The sequence below is a fragment of the Mangifera indica genome, chromosome 7, assembly GCF_011075055.1.
Source record: "Mangifera indica cultivar Alphonso chromosome 7, CATAS_Mindica_2.1, whole genome shotgun sequence".
Taxonomy (NCBI): domain Eukaryota; kingdom Viridiplantae; phylum Streptophyta; class Magnoliopsida; order Sapindales; family Anacardiaceae; genus Mangifera; species Mangifera indica.
The window spans coordinates 2,693,010-2,716,695 of NC_058143.1; the positions used below are offsets into that span (position 1 = coordinate 2,693,010).

At 33.7% G+C, this 23,686-nt stretch overlaps 1 protein-coding gene and 1 long non-coding RNA gene across 3 annotated transcripts in view; one reads left to right on the plus strand and one right to left on the minus strand.

The window, feature by feature from the left end:
- The window catches only part of LOC123220381 (zinc finger BED domain-containing protein RICESLEEPER 1-like), an 86,599-nt gene that overhangs the window by 42,117 nt on the left and 20,796 nt on the right, over positions 1-23,686 (plus strand). For both annotated transcript variants that reach the window (XM_044642592.1, XM_044642593.1), the window contains one exon: positions 1,056-1,133. In XM_044642592.1, the coding sequence (XP_044498527.1) occupies positions 1,056-1,133 (78 nt within the window). The remainder of the gene's footprint in view (positions 1-1,055; positions 1,134-23,686) is intronic.
- On the minus strand, positions 2,648-7,674 carry LOC123220387. Its single transcript, XR_006503040.1, has 2 exons — positions 7,609-7,674; positions 2,648-2,929 (listed from the first exon to the last, which is right to left on the minus strand). It is a non-coding gene; the product is annotated as an uncharacterized LOC123220387 (long non-coding RNA).

The following is a 23,686-nucleotide window of genomic DNA, read 5'->3' on the forward strand; positions in this document are numbered from 1 at the left end:
AAATGCATATTATTTAATAAATTTAATCAAACTATAGCTTTCTAGAACATAATATAAAATGTAAAATAAGTATGAAATATATATATACAATATAGATGTAAAGAAAATGACAAAATAAATATAAAAAAAAAAGTTGTACACCTGATTGTTTGTTGAAAATTCTGTCAAAATATAGTTATATATATTTATTTTAAAGAAAATATGGTTTGATTTAATTTGAAAATTGCCCAAAACATAACCTAAGCTGAAAAAAATAGCTTCAAAAATTTTCAACACAAACTAAATCATTTTACAATCTAAACTATATTAAACTATAATTTTTAAGTGATTCGGTTTAATTTTATGGTTTTAATTGAATTATGCACATCCTTATCTACATCCTTCCATCAAGGATAAAACTGAAGGATGAGTGCAGTTATGGATCACTTTCTATAATTACTTCATGAAACTTTATTGATTGCATAGAGTTTGACATGAAAAAGAAGTTATGGCAGAAAAATGGTCACTAAAACTCTCTCATTTCATTGAAATAATTTTATCTTTTATAGAACAAAAGTTGAAAGGTGCTTTACTGACATTTTTATATTACATATATTTTTTACTATGTTATAACTAGAATCTCTTTTTCATGTAAAGGAAAAATTGTCTTGTAATAGAAGTATATGATTCTTTTTTCAATTAACAAAAATCCAATTATTGAACCAATCTTTAAAAAAAAAAATTCGGTCCTATAACTTTTCGATTCAAGGAATACTTGCTTTTGTATAATTTTATTTATAGTATTGAAAATTTGAAAAGGAGAAATTTTAATAGAAGGGAATGAATTGGTTTTCGCTTTTAGAGTATTTCAGAGAAAAAACAAATTACACAAAATTCAACTTTCATTCTAATAGAAAAAAAATTCATACCAAGAATAGTTTAAAATTTCTATTTAGTTTAATAACATTAAATAGCCTTTTTTTCAAAAACAAAATTTATATTTTATACAAGAGCATGATTATCCAATCCAAAATGATAAAGTTTCTTATTTTATTATTGTCATTGAAAATGGGAAGGATATTGAATCTTCAGTGCAATGTGAAGAGCCACCTCTATCTTCCAACATCAATGGAACAGATCAGCACCATGGACAGGTTCATTTTCTCTCTCTTTATATCATATATTTGAAAGAAATTAAAGTCATAAATGCCTCAATTAATAAAGAAAAATATATATTCAGTCATCTTTGGAATTTTTAGCCAATGTCTATGTATTTGCTGGCAAACTATACAAATTGGCTTGGTTGTCTTAAATTTGTTTCAAAGATTCAGTTTCTCTCCTTAAACTCAATTTTTGTTCGGTTTCTATGGTTTATTAGATGATAGAGTTGTTTGTGTATTAACAGGGGATCACTCAACAAAATGTTTATTTTGGGCCTATTCTAAATCAAGAAAGTGATGTCGTGATGGGTCCAAATGCACAAAGTTTATCATGTTCAAAACGAAAAAAGTGGTCAAAGGTTTGGGAGGACTTCAGAAAGCATGTAGGCCAAGATGGAAAGGAATGGGCTAAATGTCAACATTGTAAGAAAGAGTTTGTAGGATCAAGTAAGAGTGGAACCACACATCTCAAAAATCATTTACAAAGTTGCCCTGGTTTAAGAAATCTAAGTGCAGTTGCAGATAAAGTAAAAGAGAAAAGTATAATTGGTCCAGATTCAAATGGCTTTGATTTTGTGCGAAAGATTATTAAGTATGGGCTAAACGGCTTCAAGGATGATATTCTTGTTGTCTACGAACAAGAGAAGTGTAAATTTCGTGGATATATAGATAAACTCCCTTCTCGTTTTAGCGTAATAATTGAGATGCAACATTGGAAAGGTTTTTGGCCTATTAGAATCTCATTTGTTGATGGTAGTTGGGAATTGAGAAACATGTTTATTTTTGTGGCAAAATGTGAAGATGAGGGTGAAAAAGATTACTATGAAAATTTGAAGTCTTTGCTTGTGGAGTGGAACTTACACAGGAAAATATGTTTTATGGTTATTAACGATGGTAAAAGATGCGAGGAAGTTACCAAGAATTTCAACAACTGGTTCAATGAAAGAGGTTCACTTCCTTTTATTGGGACAATTGTTTGGGATTGCACTTTTGTAAATATAATTTATTGGGATTTTTTTGATGATTTCAAAAAAATTTCACTAAATAATATTATTGCTAAAGCGTCTAAGCTTAGGGACTACGTTTGCATACCATCCAATGGTCAAAAGTTTGGATGTGCAGTACATCAAGCTCTATCCATAGGCAAAATAGTAACTTCCCAAAGTGTTCCACCTTGTTGGGATAAGGACATTAGAGTGCTTGAGTGGGTAATGGGATGTAAAGAAGCATTTAATGAGCTGGAGCATATAGATCCTGATTTTAAGTTTATCAATTTTACAAAAGAGGATTGGGATGATGCAACTTTACTCTATAGTGGTTGGCAAGTGGTACTTGATTTCAAAAAAAAAGTTTCCAAGTTCCCATATTCTATCAATCAAATTGTTGATTCTAAAGTAGTTCGTGGTATCCTTTTTATTGGAAGTCAGAATCAAATCCACATCCCTGGAAATCATGCAAATCATATCCAGAAGATCAAGCATATCATATCCCAGAGAACCAGCAATCACACCCCTAGAATCATGTTTATATTGATTGTATAATATTATGTTACCGAAAATACATTGTAGTTTACAATATATAAAGCCATTGCATGTAAAGATTAGTATACAAGAAATAAAATCAGAATTCTTTTACTCTTTTTTCCTTGAGCTTCTCTGGTTCGCCGCATTGAACCAACTCTGCTTCTCAGATTTTGGCATGGTATCAGAGCAACGTTCCGAATTGCTCCTGTGATCTTCCGAATTTTTTTTTCTTGGCCTTCAGTTCCAACACTCTCGCATTCCATCAATCTGCACAAAGACAAAGATTGGATTAGATGGAACCAATCAAAGCAACCACCGAAACATCACCCGAATGCACCACCGAAACATCACAAATGCCAGCGTTTCGGCTGGTTCACTCAAACAAAAATAAACCGGAGCCTGGAGATGTTCTTTATGCTTCACCATCGGATGGACCAGAACTCGTGTTAATAAAACAGACGCTGACCGGAGCCGATAATTATGCACAGTGGGCTAGGGATTTCAGAAGAGCCCTCATCGCAAAAGACAAGATTGGATTCATCGATGGCACTGTTCCCATGCCGACGGAACCCGATCTTGTCCGATTTTGGATGAGATGTAACACTCTTGTCCGTGCCTGGATTAGCAATTGTCTGACTGAAGAGATCGCGGCTGGTCTACCACCTACAGAAGATGCAGGCGAGCTTTGGGGATTCATCAAAGACATGTATGGAGCTTTAGACCTTGCAAAAATCTACAGCGTTCGACAGATTCTTGCGGAGATCCGACAAGAAAATCTGCCCGTCACGAACTACTTCAACAAGCTTTCTGCCGCTTGGAACGAATTAGATGCTGTTGAGGAGTCGATCGTTGCACCACCGGAGGTTCTCCGACAGCTCCAACGCGCGAAGGAACGGGAGAGATTGACGCGCTTTCTGATGGGGCTGAATGAAGGATTTGCGGCTTTCAGAACCCATATCCTCACTTTTGCGGAAGCACCGTCGCTCCGACGTGCGTACCACCTTGCCGTCCAAGATGAAAGCCAGAGGAGTCTTGGTCACCATGAAGAAAAGGGCATGGCGGCTTTGGCTGCTTATCAAAGAAGGGAGACGTCTGGAGAAGATGGTGAAATAGGGCAAGCTCAAAGTTTTAATAGCAAGATCAACGGCCAGGATGGAGTCAAGAGATCCAACGGCCCATATTCGTCCACAGCACAAAATCAGTTTGGCACCCAAGCTTTTAACAATTTTCGTCAAGTCCCAAGCAATTTTAATAATTCCAATCAGCCACCCAAACAAAAGGGAAAGCTATATTGTGATTATTGCAAACGACGTAACCACACCAAAGACACTTGTTGGAAGCTGCATGGTCGTCCTGGATTCAGCAAAACAAAGGTAGAAGGGCCCACTGCAAATCAAACGGCTTCAACAAGTATGGGAGCTACAACTAGTCTTTCGTCTGAACAATATGATCAACTGATCCAACTTCTGAATCAGATACCAAAAGGCAATGACATCTCCACTCCATACGCAGGTACGGTTTCGTGTTTTAATACTTTTATTTCTTCGGATGTTTGGATAATAGATTCAGGGGCTAGTGACCATATAATATGTTCCCCAAAATTTTGTACCAACAAAAAATACCTATCTCCTCCAACACCCGTCAAATTACCAAATGGGACCACAACTCAAGCCACCCAAATAGGAGATGTCCAATTAGGTAAACTCACACTTAAAAATGCCCTTTGTATACCTACATTCCGCTTTAACCTCATCTCCGTTTCCAAACTATGCATAGACAACAAATGTGTAGTAACCTTTCTACCTACTATATGCACATTTCAGGACCATTCGACTGGCAATCTGATGGGCTTGGGTAAAGAACAACATGGACTATACTACTGGACACCGAACCCCAAGACATTTTCTTTATTAAATAAAACTTGTATTACTTCTCCCTACTGTAATACAAATCAAATTAATAAAATGTCATTTATTTCCCATCAAAGATTAGGACATTCAAGTACTATTCCATATCCAAAATGTCCCATTTGCCCTCTTGCTAAGCAAACTCGCACTACCTTTCCCACAAGCATTACTTCAACCACAAAACCATTCCAATTAATACATTTGGATATTTGGGGACCTTATAATACTCCTAATTATGATGGATCCAAATACTTCCTTACCATAGTGGATGACTTTTCACGTGCCACATGGTTATACCTCATGAACTCAAAAGCCCAAACACATACCTTTTTCTTGAAATTCGTATCCATGGTCCAAACTCAATTCCACACAAAAATCCAACGAATCCGAACAGATAATGCCAAAGAATTCTTTAACCATACCACCACTACTTACCTTAATTCTCAAGGAATTTTACATGAGAGTTTCTGCCCTTACACACCCCAACAAAATGGTACTGTGGAACGAAAACATAGGCATCTATTAGAAGTAGCCCGTGCTCTTAAACACCAATCCAAAATACCACCTAAATTCTGGGGAGATTGTGTGGTCACGGCAGCCTATCTGATCAATAGAATGCCAACCAAGGTTCTGGGTGATAAAACACCTTATGAACTTCTCTTTGGCAAAAAACCAGACATCAGAAATTTAAAAGTATTTGGGTGTCTCTGCTACTCCACCAAACTTCAGCAAATAGACAAATTTGACACTAGAGCCACTCGTTGTGTCTTCATGGGATATCCCCCACTACAAAAGGGATATCGTCTTTATGATATGGCAGCAGATAAATTCTTCATCAGTAGAGACGTCACATTTCATGAAGATGTTTTTCCTTTTGTTAATGAGATCACAGACACGACACCCATTGGTTCACCACCGACGACACACAATGAGTTCCTTGAAGAAAGATATGAAGCTATCCCATTGCCTCGCAACACTGGCGGTCTATCAACAGGCTCTGAACAAGGTGTTGTCCCATCTTCACCTACTCAAGATTCAACTTCACCATCCATGGACGTTCCCGTTACCCTTGATGATCCTGCACAAGCTCCTTTGAGACGATCATCACGAACCATCAAACCTCCTATTTGGAGCACTGACTATGTTTGTACTGTTTCATCTGAACCTTATGCTATCTCTCAATATATTAACTATGACAGGTTATCTCCAGAGCATAGAGTCTCCATCAGTCACATCTCTGCATATCGAGAACCTAATTCATATTCGGAAGCAGTTCAATTACCTCAGTGGCAACAAGCAATGGCAGAAGAGTTAGAAGCTCTATATCTCAATAAAACCTGGGACTTAGTACCACGACCATCTCATAGAAAACCCATCGGTTGCAAATGGGTCTTCAAGATCAAGCACCGGGCTGATGGCTCCATTGAACGGTATAAAGCTCGATTGGTTGCAAAAGGGTTCACCCAACAGGAAGGACTTGATTACCAAGAGACTTTTTCGCCTGTCATCAAACATGTTACAGTTCGCACACTTCTCGCCATCGCAGCCTCTTATGATTGGACTATTCATCAGATGGACGTTCACAATGCTTTTCTTCATGGGGACTTAGATGAAGAGATCTATATGGAAGTTCCACCAGGGATTCGCAGACAGGGGGAGGATAATCTGGTATGTCGACTGCGAAAATCTCTGTATGGCCTGAAACAAGCGTCTCGACAATGGAACACCAAAATTACTGAAGCATTGATCACGTTGGGTTTCAAACAGTCAAAACATGATTATGCCTTATTCACAAAAGGACAAGGAAAATCATTCATATGTTTGGTAGTTTATGTAGATGATATCCTCATAACTGGAAATGATACGATCGCCATAGAAGAGCTGAAAAGTCACCTCCATAAGTCATTCAGGATTAAAGATTTGGGATCTCCAAAATATTTTTTGGGGATTGAAATTGCTCGATCTGCAGATGGAATCGTCCTCAGCCAAAGGAAATATGCTTTGGAGTTAATAGCAGACACTGGATTATCTGCTTGCAAACCAAGTATAATTCCAGTAGAACAAAATGTCAAACTCACTAGTCAAGAATACGATCGTGAAACAGCAGATGACTCACCACTACAGGATCATCTCGAATATCAACGACTAGTGGGACGACTAATCTATCTCACAATGACCAGACCAGACATTAGTTATGCAGTTCAGATCCTCAGCCAATTCATGCATGCACCAAAACAGTCCCACATGGATGCAGCCTTAAAAGTGATCAAATACCTAAAAGGATGTCCAGGTCTAGGGTTATTATTCCCTCGCAATAAAAACCTGAAACTAACGGCTTACTGCGACTCAGACTGGGGTACATGTCCCATGACAAGGAAATCATTGACAGGTTTCTGTGTAAAACTTGGGGATTCTCTTATCTCATGGAAAACAAAGAAGCAACCTACCGTCTCTCTTTCTTCAGCTGAAGCAGAATATCGTGCAATGGCAAAAACTACTTGTGAAATAATATGGATTCGTGGTCTATTAGAAGATCTGGGCGTGATAATCTCAGAACCAGTTGAACTCTATTGTGACAATAAGGCAGCAAAGGATATCTCTACCAACCCAGTCTTCCATGAAAGAACTAAGCATATAGAGATCGACTGTCACTTTGTAAGAGACAAAATACAGGAAGGCTTAATTAAACCTTATCACATTCGAACCACAGAACAGTTGGCTGACATATTCACCAAACCTCTAGGATCAAAACAACATTTTTATCTCTTACACAAGCTTGGAGTTTATGACATCTACAAACCACCAGCTTGAGGGGGAGTATTGGAAGTCAGAATCAAATCCATATCCCTGGAAATCATGCAAATCATATCCAGAAGATCAAGCATATCATATCCCAGAGAACCAGCAATCACACCCCTAGAATCATGTTTATATTGATTGTATAATATTATGTTACCGAAAATACATTGTAGTTTACAATATATAAAGCCATTGCATGTAAAGATTAGTATACAAGAAATAAAATCAGAATTCTTTTACTCTTTTTTCCTTGAGCTTCTCTGGTTCGCCGCATTGAACCAACTCTGCTTCTCAGATTTTGGCACTTTTGCAATTGTTTCAGTTGAGGAAAAGTGATAATTATTACATTTGCCACTTTGCATCACTGATCATAAAACATCTTGCAAAATATTGGAAGAATTCTCAGTCGGTTTTAGAAGTCATGGTCATTTTGGATCCACGGTATAAATTGGAGATGCTAGCAAATATCTACAAAATGATTTATGATAATGATTATGAGATACACCTTCAAAAAGCGACTGATGATGTTACAAATATTTTCAATGAATATGTAAAGGGCATGTCATCGTCCTCTTCAAACCATGACTACAATGTTACTTCAAGATCAGAACTTGACCACTATTTGAGAGACGAGTTTCCTCAAGATGAAATATTTGATATTCTGCAATGGTGGCGTGACAAATCTCCAATTTATCCAACAGTAGCTAGGATGGCACGTGATTTCTTATCAATGCCAGGTGAAATTCCTTCTTTTCCTTCTTTGTTTGTGGATGAAATTCAAGATATTTATGATTGTAATGATCTTGATGATGACTTCGAATTAAAATTGGCATTTACAAAATATTGGTTGAACTTTATTGAAAATAATTAATTAAGTTGTTGAATGTGTGATATGTTTTTTATCCTTTTAATACAGAAAGGATTAACATTTTGTTGTATAAAAATTGACAAAATATTATACTTCTCAAGCTTTGTCGTCAATTGCCATGTGATGTTTACATCTTGGTTGTTGTTCATCTAATCTTCTCAAACTAATATGAAAATTTTACATGATAATGAAAATTGTCTCTCATTTTTTTCTTTTTTTTATTCACTTCTACATCCCGTCGAAATGCTACATCAAAATTTAAATAATTTAATCGAAAATATACAAAAAAAAATATAATTCTTTCTACTTTTTTTTTCATTATTTATGAAAGTCTGGCTGACATTTTCTTTACTTTGTGTATTTATTCAAACCTATTTTGCAAAAGCACATTACTAATCTAATTATTTTCTTTTGCCAAAGCACATTGCAAAAGCATATGTTTAACTGACTTTAAATTAAAGATAAAGTTGTATCAAATCATATGATAACATATTATATATAATTGGGTACTTAAAAATATGTACACATAATATTGCTCATATCATTTCACTCTTTTGTCAAAGTTAGTTATTTGTTATTAATAGTAAAGAGCTATTCATGTCAATTTGTCCAAATATTACAATATGTGTGTGATAATTGTCATTTTTTCCTAGAGATTTAAAATATTACAATAATATCTCTATCTGATTGAACTATGTATAGTATTGTAGGGTTGTAAATGTCATTTTAAAAAATTTATTACAAACAAAAACTCCAAACTTTTTTCAACTTTCCAAAACCCTTGAAAAAAATTTATTCACAACCCTAACATTTTAAAAAATTATAGTTTTCCCACAAATATATTATTATACATCATTAACACTCATATTTACACTTTTATTAGTAATTTTTTTATTATTTTTAATTGAAATTAATATAAATTTGAAGGGTAAAGTGCTATTTAGCTTGAGGGGTTTTTTTTTTTTGCTTTGTCAAACAATTTTATAAAAAATTTAACTGATCAATTGGAAAAATGATTTTTTTAAACTTAAAGAGTGGAAAATATTATTTCATTAAACCTTGGTTTAGAAATAGTCATTTGGCTTAAATTAGTCAAAGAACCTGTAGAGTTTTTAAATAGACTTGGCGAATGGGCAGATTAATCAGGTCAATACAGGTGCAGATCGAAAAAACGTTAAGTTATATAAAAGTTTATATCTAAAACTCGTATCTGGCTTTATGAATATAGGTCAACCCATGAGTTACTCACTAATATTAATTTCTCATTATTTCTCTTTTGCTTTTTATTATTTTAATATATTTATTTTTTAATTTTCAATCATTTTCTCTTTAAGCACATAAATATTGTGTGAAGGAAAGAAAATTTATCTCGCATATTCGTTTTTAGATGGTTTACCCATGGATTCTACAAGTAACTCACCTGTTTTGCCAAATTAATTTTTGAGGCCATCATCAGTTGCAATTAAATATTAGTGAATTAGTTCAAGATCTCAATTTGTCACATGTTGTACTTGTTTTATTTATTTATTTTCAGTGTAACTAATGGCAAAATTCCATTTGACTTCAAAAAATCTAGTTCTTTCTTTAGCTTTGTCATGAGTAATCCATTGCATTGTTTTAAAATCTAAACCGTATCAATTGATCCAACCAAGATCCAATGGTTAGTCTGATATAAATTAAAGCTAAAACTCATTTTAACCTTTACATTGGAGCTGGTTCAAAATTCATTAGACTGAAAATATATATGTTTTATAACTTGTCCAATAAATATATGGCCAAACGACTATTTCCCACCCAAGGTTTGATGATTTCTCAAAAGTCCCCCCTTTACTATAGAAACACCAAACACCCACTCATGGCCAGTTAGATTTAACCAAACCCTAACGGTGGTAAATTTAATCTCATTTTGCCCCCTAAAAGTTTAAAAACTAACATTTTTTCCCTAAGCTAAGTTTGAAAATATCTCATCCCCCCCCCCCAGGATTTGAAAATATCACATTTCCCCCCTAGGGTTTATCTCTCCGGTGCCATCACCGGCCGTCTTCCCCTCCCGACGGTTTCTCTTCCACCGACGGCCTCCCTAAACTCTTGCACTACTCATCCGACGCCAAGATAAGTCGTCTGGGAAGAGAAATCGTCTTCCCAGACAACTTATCTGACGACGACGATCGCAGTTGGAAGATGAAGACGAAGACTAAGCCCGATCGTAGTTGGAAGATGAAGACGACGACGACGACTGGAAAGACGATGACAACTGGGAAGACGAAGAACTTCGTCTTCCCCGATGAAGTTCTTCGTCTTCCACAACTTCTCCGACTCCGATGGGGGGTCCAAATGGAACAAAAGAGATCGCCGAAAGGAGAGGATGCTTCGGGAGGGAGAGACCGTCGGCAATGGAGCCGGAAATGTCACCGAAGATTTCTAAAAGAAACCCTAGGGTGAAATTGCGATTTTTTAAAACTTAGGCTGGGGGAAAGTTTTAGTTTTTAAAGTTTAAGAGGGCAAAATAAATTCTATTTAAGTTTATTTTTAATATTATAGCAAAAATGACTATTTTACCCCTATCACCGTTAGGGTTTGGTTAAATCTAACCGACCATGGGTGGGTGTTTGGTGTTTCCATAGTTAAAGGGGGGACTTTTGAGAAATCATCAAACCTTGGGTGGGAAATAGTCGTTTGGCCTAAATATATCTAACATATTCATCACTTGATTTCACATTTGGATCAGATATCAGTTTTCTTTTTCCAGCAACATGTATAATAATAATCATCATCAATCACTATTTTACAAGCAACTGATTGTTAATGGAGTGCAAGGAGCTTACAAAGAGTTCCCATGTATTAAATACAAAAACAAAAACAGAGGACATGTGACAAAAATAAAACCAGACGTATGTTAACCATCTTATTACAAATACAAAAACAGAGGAAATTAGACAAGTATAGAACACTTAAAACAATAAGTATATGAAGTGTTCAATTTCCTCTGCTTCTTAGAAGTTGGCACGTGGAACAAGAAAAATAATAAAGAGATGATGGTGAGTTTGAAAGTGAGTTCGGTGGTTGGTATTGGCTCTCCAAAAACAATGAAAATGGTGGGGGAGTTGAAGGGTAGGAAGGTGTTAGTTCTGATCGACAGTAGAGCGACTCATAACTTCCTCTCGGAGAAACTCGTGGAAGAACTGAAAATTCCGATGAAGGCCGCACAGTTCGCCATGGTGTTGGGAGATGACCACAGAGTAAAAGAAATTCTATTGTTGATTTATGATCATAAACTTTGACATGAGTGATCCGCTCCATTTTTTAAAACCTAAAAATCCAACTGGGACCTAGTAGTTAGTCTTATCTTGGTTAAAGATAAAACTTGTTTTAATCGTTGGATAGGAGCTAGTTCAATTATCAAGTCAATTCAATTAAATGCATGTTAATTAACCACAAATATCGCTAAATTTGAAACATTTATATTTAAATTTGTTCAAGAAATTTAATTAATATCAATAATTTTATTAATCATTAACGTCAAGTTGATATCACCAATTCAACCAACTAATTAAACAAATCAACTAAACTCTTAACGAGCTCAACCCTCGGATCAAAACATTGATCTACTCATCACTTGATTTCAAATGCGAACTAAGGTATCCGCTTTCTCTTTCCTGCTGCATTTATAATAATCATCAACCATTTTTATAAGCAATCAGTTGTGTAGGACTTGAAGAGAGTGGAGAGCGAGGAGATAACAGACAGTGCCCAATTCAAAACAAAAACAGAGGAAATATGGCAAACATAAAACCAGAGAAATGTTACACCGTCGTATTACAAATAAAAACACAGAGGAAATTAGACAATAACACCATTCGGCAGCTTAGTTCGAGATCGACTATGACACTGTATTCTGGCCTATGATACTGTTTACTGCTCCGACAAACTGTTCTTCCCATCAACCACCCATTAAAGCCATTATGTACTAACGTGAATAAGGTCCAACTCAATGTTAAATTGGCTTCATGCTGGCCCCAGACACAATTCGAGTTGTATTGAACCCACCCCTAAGGAAGAGGGAGGAGATAACAAAGAAATGCAAAAACAGAGGAAAATAGACGAGTACAGAACCTTTATAACAGGAAGAAGCCGGTTTAAGTATATTAAAGAGTAGGAACAGAACGAGAACTTGAGCCTCTGCATATCAAAATAGTGAAGAGGGAGATTGCAAACAGAGCCCATGTAACGCACTTGAGGCTCAGAGGAAATGGAATTGTAATGGCGAAAACTACAGTTGTGGTAACCAGGAGACCTAATGGTAGCTCAAAAACTGGAGCTCGTGAAGTAAAATTGCTGCCCATTTATTTATAAAGTTCATTGTGGGATATCGGATATTTGATATCCGTTAAGCTGGAGTTGCAGAAAGAAAGAACAATTAAAAGAGCTTCGTTTGGTTGCTAGAAATATTGTAGAAAATGACCGAAAATGAGAGGCTTATTCACCAATTGAATGCTCCGATATTCGATTCGAGTCCGAAAAATTGTTTCCCACTTTCTGTGCTTGTTAACAAAGAAAGAAGCATTGCAAGTCATCGACAAAGATTGACCAATTTAATACAAAATTAAACAGTGTCAGACTCGTATATCCAACCCAATGTTTCAAAATTATTGTTTCATTAATAAAATACAAATTATGTACGCATGAGTTTTTAATTAGATACTAAATACATGTTATAATATAATTGAATACTTTTAAATTAAAAATAAATTAACAGAGAGATTGCATACAGAGCCCAGTTACACACTTGAGACTTTAGAGGAAATGGAATTGCAATGATAAAAAAACCACGGTTGTAGCAACAAGGAAACCACGGTTTAGCATAACTAATTCATCTGATTTGCAATGGGTTTACACTTGGGCTCCTTTTTTGCAACCCCAATTCGGATCCAATTCTTAATAGGCTGTATGGGAGTCTTTTTTAATGGCTATGAGGCAATTTGATGGTGTAGACATACTTGAAATACAGTGCTGTGCTAGTTCTATGATGTCAGCACGTTTTGAGCTTTTCCAGAAACAAGACAAACATCAAACCAGAGAAAAGTTATACCATCTGATTACAAATACAAAACAGAGGAAAATAGACAAATACACAACCTTTGACATGAGTAATCTCCACTCATCACTTGATTTCATATTCGGACTCAGATATCTGCTTTCTGTTTCCTGCTACAACCGATTGTGACGAACTTGAAGATATGACAATGGAAAGCGAGGAGGTAACAAAGAGTGCCCAATACAAAAACAAAAACAGAGTACATATGACAAACGTAATACCAGAGAAATGGTACAGCAACTTATTACAAATACCAAAAACAGAGGAACTTAGACAAGTACATAACATGTAAAACAGCAAGAAGGCAGTTTAATTTTTTAAATGAGTAGGAACAGAACAAAAACTTGAGGCACTGCATATCAAAATGGTGACGAGGGAGATTGCAAACAGAGCCCATGTAACCCACTTGAGGCTCAGCGGAAATGGAATTGCAATGGCGAAAACCACAGTGGTGGTAACGAGAAGGCCTAATGCTAGCTCAAAAACTGGAACTCGTGAAGTAAAATTGTCGCCCCAAAACTTGAAACGAACAGAGAAAGAAAGGTGAACAAGATAGCGAAAGAGAGGATATGAATAGAAAGAGGGAGTTGCGATTGGATTTGGGCAGACGCCAAAGCTATTTCAAGAGCAGTTTCGAAGCAAAATGCCATTACAACATTTTTCCACTGGTGTCAGTAGAAGAGGAAGACGGTGGTTGTGACGATGGAGGCGGGTACATTCTCCGACGGATTTGGGATATTTCGGAGATTATGAAGCTGATAATCCAAGAGAAAAATGCCTTGATGCTCTCTGAAAAGGCCATGGTTTGTTCGTGTGAGTGAAGATGAAGAGTCAAGATTAACGTTCATTTATATAAGTTCATTGTGGGATAGCGGATATCTGAAATCCGTTAAGCTGGAGATGCAGAAAATAAGAAAGAACAACGGAAAAAGAGGAATTTTGAGCATATGAGCATGAGGAGTTGATTGGAACAGTGGGATATTGAATTTGATTGTAGATGAATTGGCTTCTTTCAGTTTCCTCTGCTTCTGAGAAGTTGGCACGTCACGTGGAAGAAGAAAATGAATAACTAAAACTATTATAAAAGAAAGCCAAACCTGCCTCACCTTCATCTCCTGGAAAATGACAGTGTCTTACACAATGATTCAATGTTCGAATATTCGATCGGAGTCCGAAAATTAGCTTCCCATTTTCTGTGCTTGTTGACAAAGAAAGAAGCATTACAGGTCATCAACAAGATTGACCATTTAAAAACAAAAATTAAACAGGGTTCGGACTCGGATATCCAACCCAATTTTTCAAACTATGAGTCAGAAATTTTTTTATTTCTTTATTTAATTTCTGACTACAAGCGTTAAGCCATTAGTAACAAAGCAATATTATTTAATTTATAATGGTTCACCCAAAATTACACGCATTGAATTGAACTAAATTAACCAAATTCTTCAACTGAAGGAATTTTAGGCTTGTCCAAATAGAGAACAAGTTCTGAATTTGAAGATGTTCAAGGCCTCCCCAGGGTGTCTAGCAGTCTCTCAACTTGTCAGAAATTATTTGTTGTCATTAGCCACAAGGCTTGCCCCCAATTTCGGCCGGACCGATCTCGCCAGCCGAATCAATATAATTTTTAAATCCATGGTCCTAAACACTACCTTAAGGAGGGTTATACATTAATATTTAATTCTTAAGAATATTAACATAACTCTTAAATAGTTAAAATTAAAAAAAAAATATCAATATGTATTAAAAATATATATATAAATGTGGTATCAAAGGCATAGTCAGGATTTTTAATATTCTAATAAATGGGGTTAAAAGATTTGAGTTGATAAATTTTAATGAGATCAAAATTTTTAATTGCTATAAAAAATATATGTTTTTCTAAAATTTTAGGGTCAAGAGATCTTCTAAATATACTTTGACCATGCCAGTATACAGTATATTTATTAAAAAATAATATTAGTTTTGAGATAGGTATATTTCACTGAGACTCAAGTGATCATACTGTTATACTGTCATGTTTCCACTAAATTGTGATCCGACAAACCTTATTGGGCCTAAACACATGTCTTGTGGGCTATTATATATGGTCTAATGGGTTATTTTATTATTAATTCATACAAATTTATCTTAGCAATATATGATAAGTAATTGACATAAATATATTCACACTAACAGTTTTATCTTTTATGTTAAATCAATTTCAATGATCTCCTGTTTTCTCTTTCTGATATCTGTGTAATTTACGTAGCTGCTAAAGATAAATATCAGTGATGAAATCAAGTATTTGAAAGATTTTGTTCAGTAAAACAACAGTATCCCAGAAATGAGGGATGCAATCATAGACTATCTTCAATCTCTTCAGTGAGATCTATAGGTAATCTTATATACTAACTTGTTTATTACTCTTCACTTTTCTTTTTGTTTTTTAAGAAATTATTGTTTGAATTCAAGAAATTAAGGTTAACCAATGCAGAATCCGTGACTAAAATTCATATATATATATATTTGCTTGAATTCAACACATTTTTAAGCCTTTACAGTGATTTTTTTTTCTTTTTCACTTTAAATATTTTAGATTTTCCTAATAAATATATGTATAATTATTGGGTGTTTTTGGTTTAAACTAATATGCCTTATGATAGAACATTTTCTTTGTGTATTTTTTAAAATATTCTTCATGTAATGATATATTAAAATTATTTTTAGTTGTCCTCTTATTATTAAATTTTAAATATTTTTTATATTATTTATTATTTTAATTGAAAATTTAGGATATATTTGTCCAAATCTTGGTAACCTTTGATTAATTATCGTAAAGATAGTAATCAAATCAATTACCATATTATCTATAATATTAGTAGAATAATTTATTAATTGACAAACTAAATATGATAATGAAAATAATAAATGATAGATTATTGGATAAAAATAAATTATCACAACCTAAATCAAAGGCCCCATAAAGTTTCTTTGTTTTATCAAGTTGCACTTAGGTAAGATAACTAATTTTGAACAAAATTATGTAATTATTAAATAATATAAAATTTAATATATATTAACAAAATTATATTCTTTTACATACTTCTTTATAAATCACACATCTATACTTGGAAAAAATATTTTTGTTGGCGTAGTACTATATGTACAAACAATAGATACAAACTTGAGTACAAAGAATGATATATCACCGTATGATTGAGTGTTATTTTTTTTTCTAATTTAAAATTATTCAATCACATGATAACATATCATCAATTATACTTAAGTTTGCACTCATTGTTTGCATCAAGGATGATATTCTTGTTGTTTACGAACAAGAGAAGTGTAAATCTCGTAGATATATAGACAAGCTCCCTTCTCGTTTTAGCATAACAATTGAGAGGCTGCCTTTGGCTTATAAGATCTGGGTTGTTGATGATAGTATTATTTAGGTATTCAATTTAGTACTCAAAACTATGTCCACATGACATTGCTCGAATATTATCCAATACATTGTATTCCTAAAGAGGTTTACTTTAATTAGTTGATGTGCATACATTACAAATTATATAGAAAATGATCAAATCAAAAAGTTCGTATAATCAATAAAACAAATAATGATACTCAAACTAATGTGAACAACAAAAAGAAAAAACTTGCAATTTATCATGGTTCACCCAAAATTACATGCCAATGTCCACAATAGTCAATATTATTCCAACATCTACTTATCTTTCTATTGAGAATAATCAAACATATTAGAATCAAATTCTGTAAATAGAAATTTACATACCTAGATTCAATTTTTGACGAAACCTCTTCGAATATGGTGCGATGTATTGACGTTAGTCGATTTCCACAACCTATTTTGCTTCACGTATTGCATTTTTATTAGGGAAACAAGATCTGTGCATTGGTTTCTACAAGAGTATTTTTTTTATGATAAAAATGGTGTTATTCTCTTTTGGGGAGGCAGTTTAAACTTTAAATAAGAGTCCAACTGAAAATTATTAACCCCCAATAACTGTCCTTTGGTAGGTAAGAAAACCGGGTCGGGTCAACGAATCATAGGTGGACCCAGATCCAATATCTCTCACTTACACATGATAGAAGACCCGAGTCAAATACTTAGCCACAAAAATTCATATAGTAGTACGTTTCATACTTATAAATGTGTCATATGACCTCACGAGCAACTTATATTTGAGAACTAAATACTATACATCTGTTAGGAATAATATATTTATGATCATAAACTTTGACATGAGTGATCCACTCAATTTTTTTAAAACCTAGACCTTACTGAAAATGATAGGCTTATTCACCATTGAAAGCTCCAATATTTGATTCGAGTTTGAAAAACTGGTTCCCTCTTTTTGTGCTTTTTGACAAAGAGAGAAGCATTGCAAGTCATCAACAAAGATTGGACAAATTAGAAATTACGTAGAATCAATAAAACAAAGGATACTCAAACTAATACAAACAGTAAATTAAAAGGTTGAGAATTTATTTTTTGCAACCCCAATTCGGACCCAATTCTTAGTAGGCTATATTCTAAAATTCAATTATAATCTATAATATATTTCCTTGCATTTTCAGATCCTTCAAATGAATTCGTCAACAATACGCTATGGATACTTCCTTGGAGAGGAGTCAAATTATTTAAATGACTCATATATGGATATCCGAATTGTAGTAGACTTCCAATCACTCTTTTTTCTTCATGTTCAATGTTGTATACTGATGACTCAAATTTTGTCGTATGTCCTTTGTTTTTGTTTTTGTATTTATTAAATGGGCACTCTTTGTTATCTACTCCCTCTCCATTAGCATTGGAAACTCCAACTTGTTTGAGTAAATGTATAATTTCATTGAAGGGCGGTTGGTGAGATGCACAATATCATTAAAGTGTTAAGCAATATCATCAGCATAATAAACAGTATTATAATCGATCTCGAACTGAACTGTTAAACAGTGTTTTTGTTTAATTTTCTCTGTTTTTTGTATTTGTAATAAAAGTATATAATTATTTTAATTATGCCATAGATTAATTAATTTTTCTCCTTAAATAAAAAGGGATTTCGGACTTCAGATCTCCTTTGAGTTTTTGATAGAGGAATTTGATGGATGTGACATACGTGGCAACTGCAATTTCTGATTCGGAGTCGGATATTCGAAAGCATCATATGGTCTTTATAAGATTTGTTTACATTAATGAACAAAGCTTAACGGCTTTTGCTGTCTACCTAAGCTCTCATCTTTACTAAAAATTAATGGCCACTGCATTTCTTCTAATGGCCTTCTGCATTTCACTTACAAAATAGAGAGCAAAAGTAATATAATTGTCTATTTATGATCTTAAACTTTGACAGAAGTAATCCACTCATCACTTGATTCATAATCATCAACCATCTTTACAAGCAACTGATTGTGATGAACTTGAAGATATGACAATGGAAAGCCAGGAGATAACAAAGAGTGCCCAATACAAAAAACAAAACAGAGGAAACACGACAAACATAAAACCAGGGAAATGTTACACCATCTTATTACAAATACAAAACAGAGGAAAATAGACAAGTACACAACCTTTGAAACAACAATAAGGAAGTATCGTTTCGTTAATGAGTAGGAACAGAACGAAAACTTGAGGCCTTGCATATCACAATGGTGACGAGGGAGACTGCAAACAGAGCCCATGTAACGCACTTGAGGCTCAGAGGATATGGAATTGTAATGGCAAAAACCACTGTGGTGGTCACCAAGAGGCCTAATGCTAGCTCAAAAAGTGGAGCTCGTGAAGTCAAGTTGCTGCCCATGAAGCTTGAAACAAACAGAGAAAGGAAGATGAGCAAAATAGCGAAAGAGAGGACATGAAAAGAAACAGGGAGTTGGGATTGGATTTGGGCAGACACCAGAGCTATTTTCAGAGCTGAGTTAAAGCAAAATGCCATGACAACATGTTTCCACTGGTGCAGAAAGCGGTTGCAATTTTGTTGAGGAGCAACAACTGCTTGAGATTCTATGTCAGTAGAAGAGGAAGATGGTGGTTGTGCCGATGGAGGCGGGTACATTCTCCGGTGGATTTGGGAGATTTTGGAGATTATGAAGTAAAAGGCCATTGTCCGTTGGTGTGAGTGAAGATTTGAGGTTAACATTTATATAGATAAACTTCATTGTCGGGAATCGGATATTTGATATCCGTTAAGCTGGAGTTCCAGAAAGAAAAAAAGAAAGGAAAATTGAAAGAGGATTTTTGACAAAATAAGCATTAGGATTCGAATAGTCGGATATTGAATTCGATAAAAGACAAACTGGCTTTATATAATTTCTTCTACTACTTTTGATAAGTTAGTTGGTACGTTGAAGAAGAAAATGACAGAGGCTTAAGCTTCATGTCCTGAAAAATGATAAGAGGCTTACTCCCAGATTGAATGTTCCGATATTCGATCCGAGTTCGAAAACTGGGTTCCCACTTTCTGTGCTTGTTGACAAAGAACAAAGAAGCATTGCAAGTCATCAACAAACCCAATGTCTTGAGTACTCACAAATTTTGTGTGTCCGGACTCGGATATCCAACCCAATGTTTAGAAATATGAGTCTGAATTTTTTTATTTCTTTATTTAATTTCTGACTGTAAGCATTAATCCGTTAAGCCAAAAAAGTATATGCACACAATTTTGAATACTTAATTGTATATTTAGATAATGTGTTGATTAAGTAATTGTCAATTAAAGGATAAAATAAAATTAACAATAAGTATAATAAAACTATGTATACCTACTTTAAATATATAAATATATACACACTTGTGTATTTCATCTTGTAATTAGATGATTTTAAATTAAAGATAAAACACACTCAATCATATGATGACATATATAAATTTATATATATTTGTGTATCAAAAGTAGATACACATAGTATTGCTCTACTAAGTATTATCTGGGTATCTAATTTAGTACTCAAAATGGGGTACACATTACATTATCCAAATATTCTCCAATACATTCTATTCCTAAAGAGGTGTTAAAAGAAGTGAATACATTACAAATCATAACTGTGCCAAACCATAACCGTGTCAACTAATGTAAAAATAATCAAATCAAAGGGTTCGTATAATCAATAAAATGAACAATAATACTCAAACCAATGTGAACAAAAAATAGAAAAAAACTTGCAGTTTGTCATGATTCACCCAAACATGTTGATGTCAGTTCATATATTTTCAGATTTTTTTACAACAATAATTTCTTATTTATGGGATTTCAGTTCTTGTATTATAACAATAACATTTGCTCCAAGATCTCAGTTTGTCTGTCGCATGTTACACTTGTTTTATCTATTTATTCCATTCGGATATCCGACTTTAAATGTTATATAATTGTCTATTTGTGGTCTTAAACTTTGACATGAGTAATCCAGTCATCACTTGATTTCATATTCGGACTCAGATATCCGCTTTCTGTTTCCTGCTACATGAATAATAATAATCAACCATTTTTACAAGCAACTGATTGGGATGAACTTGAAAATATGACAATGGAAAGCCAGAAGATAACAAAGAGTACCCAATACAAAAACAAAAACCAGAGGAAACATGACAAACATAAAACCAGAGAAATCTTACAGCATCTTATTACAGATACAAAAACAGAGGAAACTAGACAAGTACAGAACCTTTAAAACAACCAGAAGGCAGTTTAATTTCATCAACGAGCACGAACAGAACGAAAACTTGAGGCTCTGCATATCAAAATAGTGATGAGGGAGATTGCAAACAGAGCCCATGTAACGCACTTGAGGCTCAGAGGAAATGGAACTGTAATGGCGAAAACCACAGTGGTGATAACCAGGATCCCTAATGCTAGCTCAAAAACTGGAGCCCCTGAAGTAAAATTGGTGCCGATGAAGCTTGAAACAAACAGAGCAAGAAAGATTAACAAGATAGCGAAAGAGAGGATATGAAAGGAAACGGCGAGTTGGGTTTGGGCAGACAGCAGAGCAATTTGAAAAGCTGCTTCGAAGCAAAACGCCATGACAACAGTTTTCCACTGGTCCTGAAAGTGGTTGTAATTTTGTTGAGGAACAACAACTGCCTGTGAAGATGGAGGTGAGTTCATTCTCTCACGGATTTGGGAGATTTTGGAGATTACCCAAAATGCGAAAGAGAGGATAATGCTAGAGAAAAATGCTTTGATAGTCTCTGGAAAAGCCATTGTTTGGTGGTGTAAGAGAAGATTTGTATTGGATATTTATAAAGTTCATTTACAAAGTTCATTGCCGGATATCGGATATGTGATATCCGTTAAGCTGGAGTTCCAAAAAGAAAGAAAGACAATCGAAAAAGGACTTTTGACTACATGAGGATTCCAATAGTCGGATATTGAATTCGAAAATAAAAAACATAAATTGGCGTCTTTCAATTTCCTCTGCTTATGAGAAGTTCACATCTGGAAGAAGAAAATGAATAAATAAAAATATTAAGGATTCCAGCACCTGCAGATATCCAATAAATTTTTTTTTTTACCATTAAGGATTCCAACATTACTCTTTCAGATTTTACTAGACCCAATAAACACAATTAAAGTTTTTTTTTAAAAAAACATGGTGTTTAATTTGATTTTTGTTACAAAAAATAATGAAAATTTAATATTTTCAACAATAAAAAAATTTAAAATTCAACTGTTTCGATTAAAAAAATAAAATTTGATTCCTTAAGAGAAAAAAAAAAAAAAAGGGGTTTGATCCCTGCAAAAGTCATTATCACATTAATGTATAAGGAAAGTGAGGCAAACTTGCATGAGCTTCAAATTGAATGGTCGGATATTCGATCCGTGTCTGAAAATTGGCTTTCCAGTTTCAGTGCTTGTTGACAATGAACAAATATTGACCATTTGAAAACAAATTTGCTGTGTCCGGACTCGGATATCCGACCCAATGTTTCAAACTATGAGTCAGAATTTTTTTATTTCTTTATTTAATTTCTGACTGTCAGCATTAATCCATTAAGTCACAAAGGAATATTATTGTTTCACCGATAAAATATTATCAATGAAATTATATGTATATAATTTTAAATACTTAATTATATATTTATAAAAAAATATTAATTTAGTAATTTTTTAATTAAAAATAAATTAATATTAATTGTAAGTATAATTTAGATATCTAATTTAATATTCAAAATTAGGTATATATAACATTACTCAAATATTGTCTAATACATTCTATTTACAAGTGCATACATTACAAATTATTTTTTTACATTACAATAGTCATGATTCACCCCTTTAAGTACTTTACAAGTGCTAGGCCTGCTGTAGCAGCAAGGAGGCCTGCTGCTTACAACTCCAAAATTTGAGCTTTAGAAAAGAAATGACGGTCGATAAAGCTCGAAAGAAATAGTAAACGAAGTAAAATAATAATAGAAAAGGATAAGGGAAGTTGGGATTGAATTTGTGGAGACAAAACAGTTATATCAAGAGCATTTATATAATTCTTAAATCATCAAAATAAAATTATAGAATATGAATTTGTATATAATATTTGTATATGTGGTATCAAGGCCATAGTCAAGATTTCTAATATTTTTATCAGTGAGGTTAAAAGATTTAAGTCGATAAGTTTGATGAGTTCAAAGTTTTTAATTACTATAAAAATCTATATATATATTTTTAAATTTTAGTGTCAACTCATCCCTCTAAGTATACTTTGACTACATTATAGTATATTTATTAAAAAAATAATATTAGTTTTGGGATAGATATATTTTAATGAAGCTCAAGTGATCATACTGTCATATTACCATACTTGCACATGTCTTATGGGTATTTATATATGGTCTAATGGGCTTTAAAGAAAAGCCCAGAAAAATCCATTTTCTTTTATGATTAAAAAAAAATTCTTTCCAAAATCAAAACAAAAGGATGAAATAATAAATTCATATTTGTTATCTAACCCATCATTATATAACGGCTTGAGAATACCTTAACTAGAGTGTAAATTTAGCTAGTAAATTTATGAATGATTACGGGTGCAATCAAGTTGAATTGAATTGAGTAGTATTTAACTCAAACTTGGCTAGATGGAATTTTATATGGGTTCGAATGGAAGTTTGAACTTGTCAAACCAAGAAAATGACGACCTAAGTTTGATTCGAAATTGAGCCAAATTTTATTTAATTTCATCCCCAAAAATTATTATTTTAGGACAAAAAATAAAATCATCCCTAAAATTATTATTCTAGGAAAAAACTAAAAAAATTGCTAAAATGAAATCCTAAATTTTAGAGAACGAAATTTTAATTTCATCCCATAAAATTATAATTCAGGGATGGAAGTGAAATTTTGTCCTTAAAAATGAATCATAAG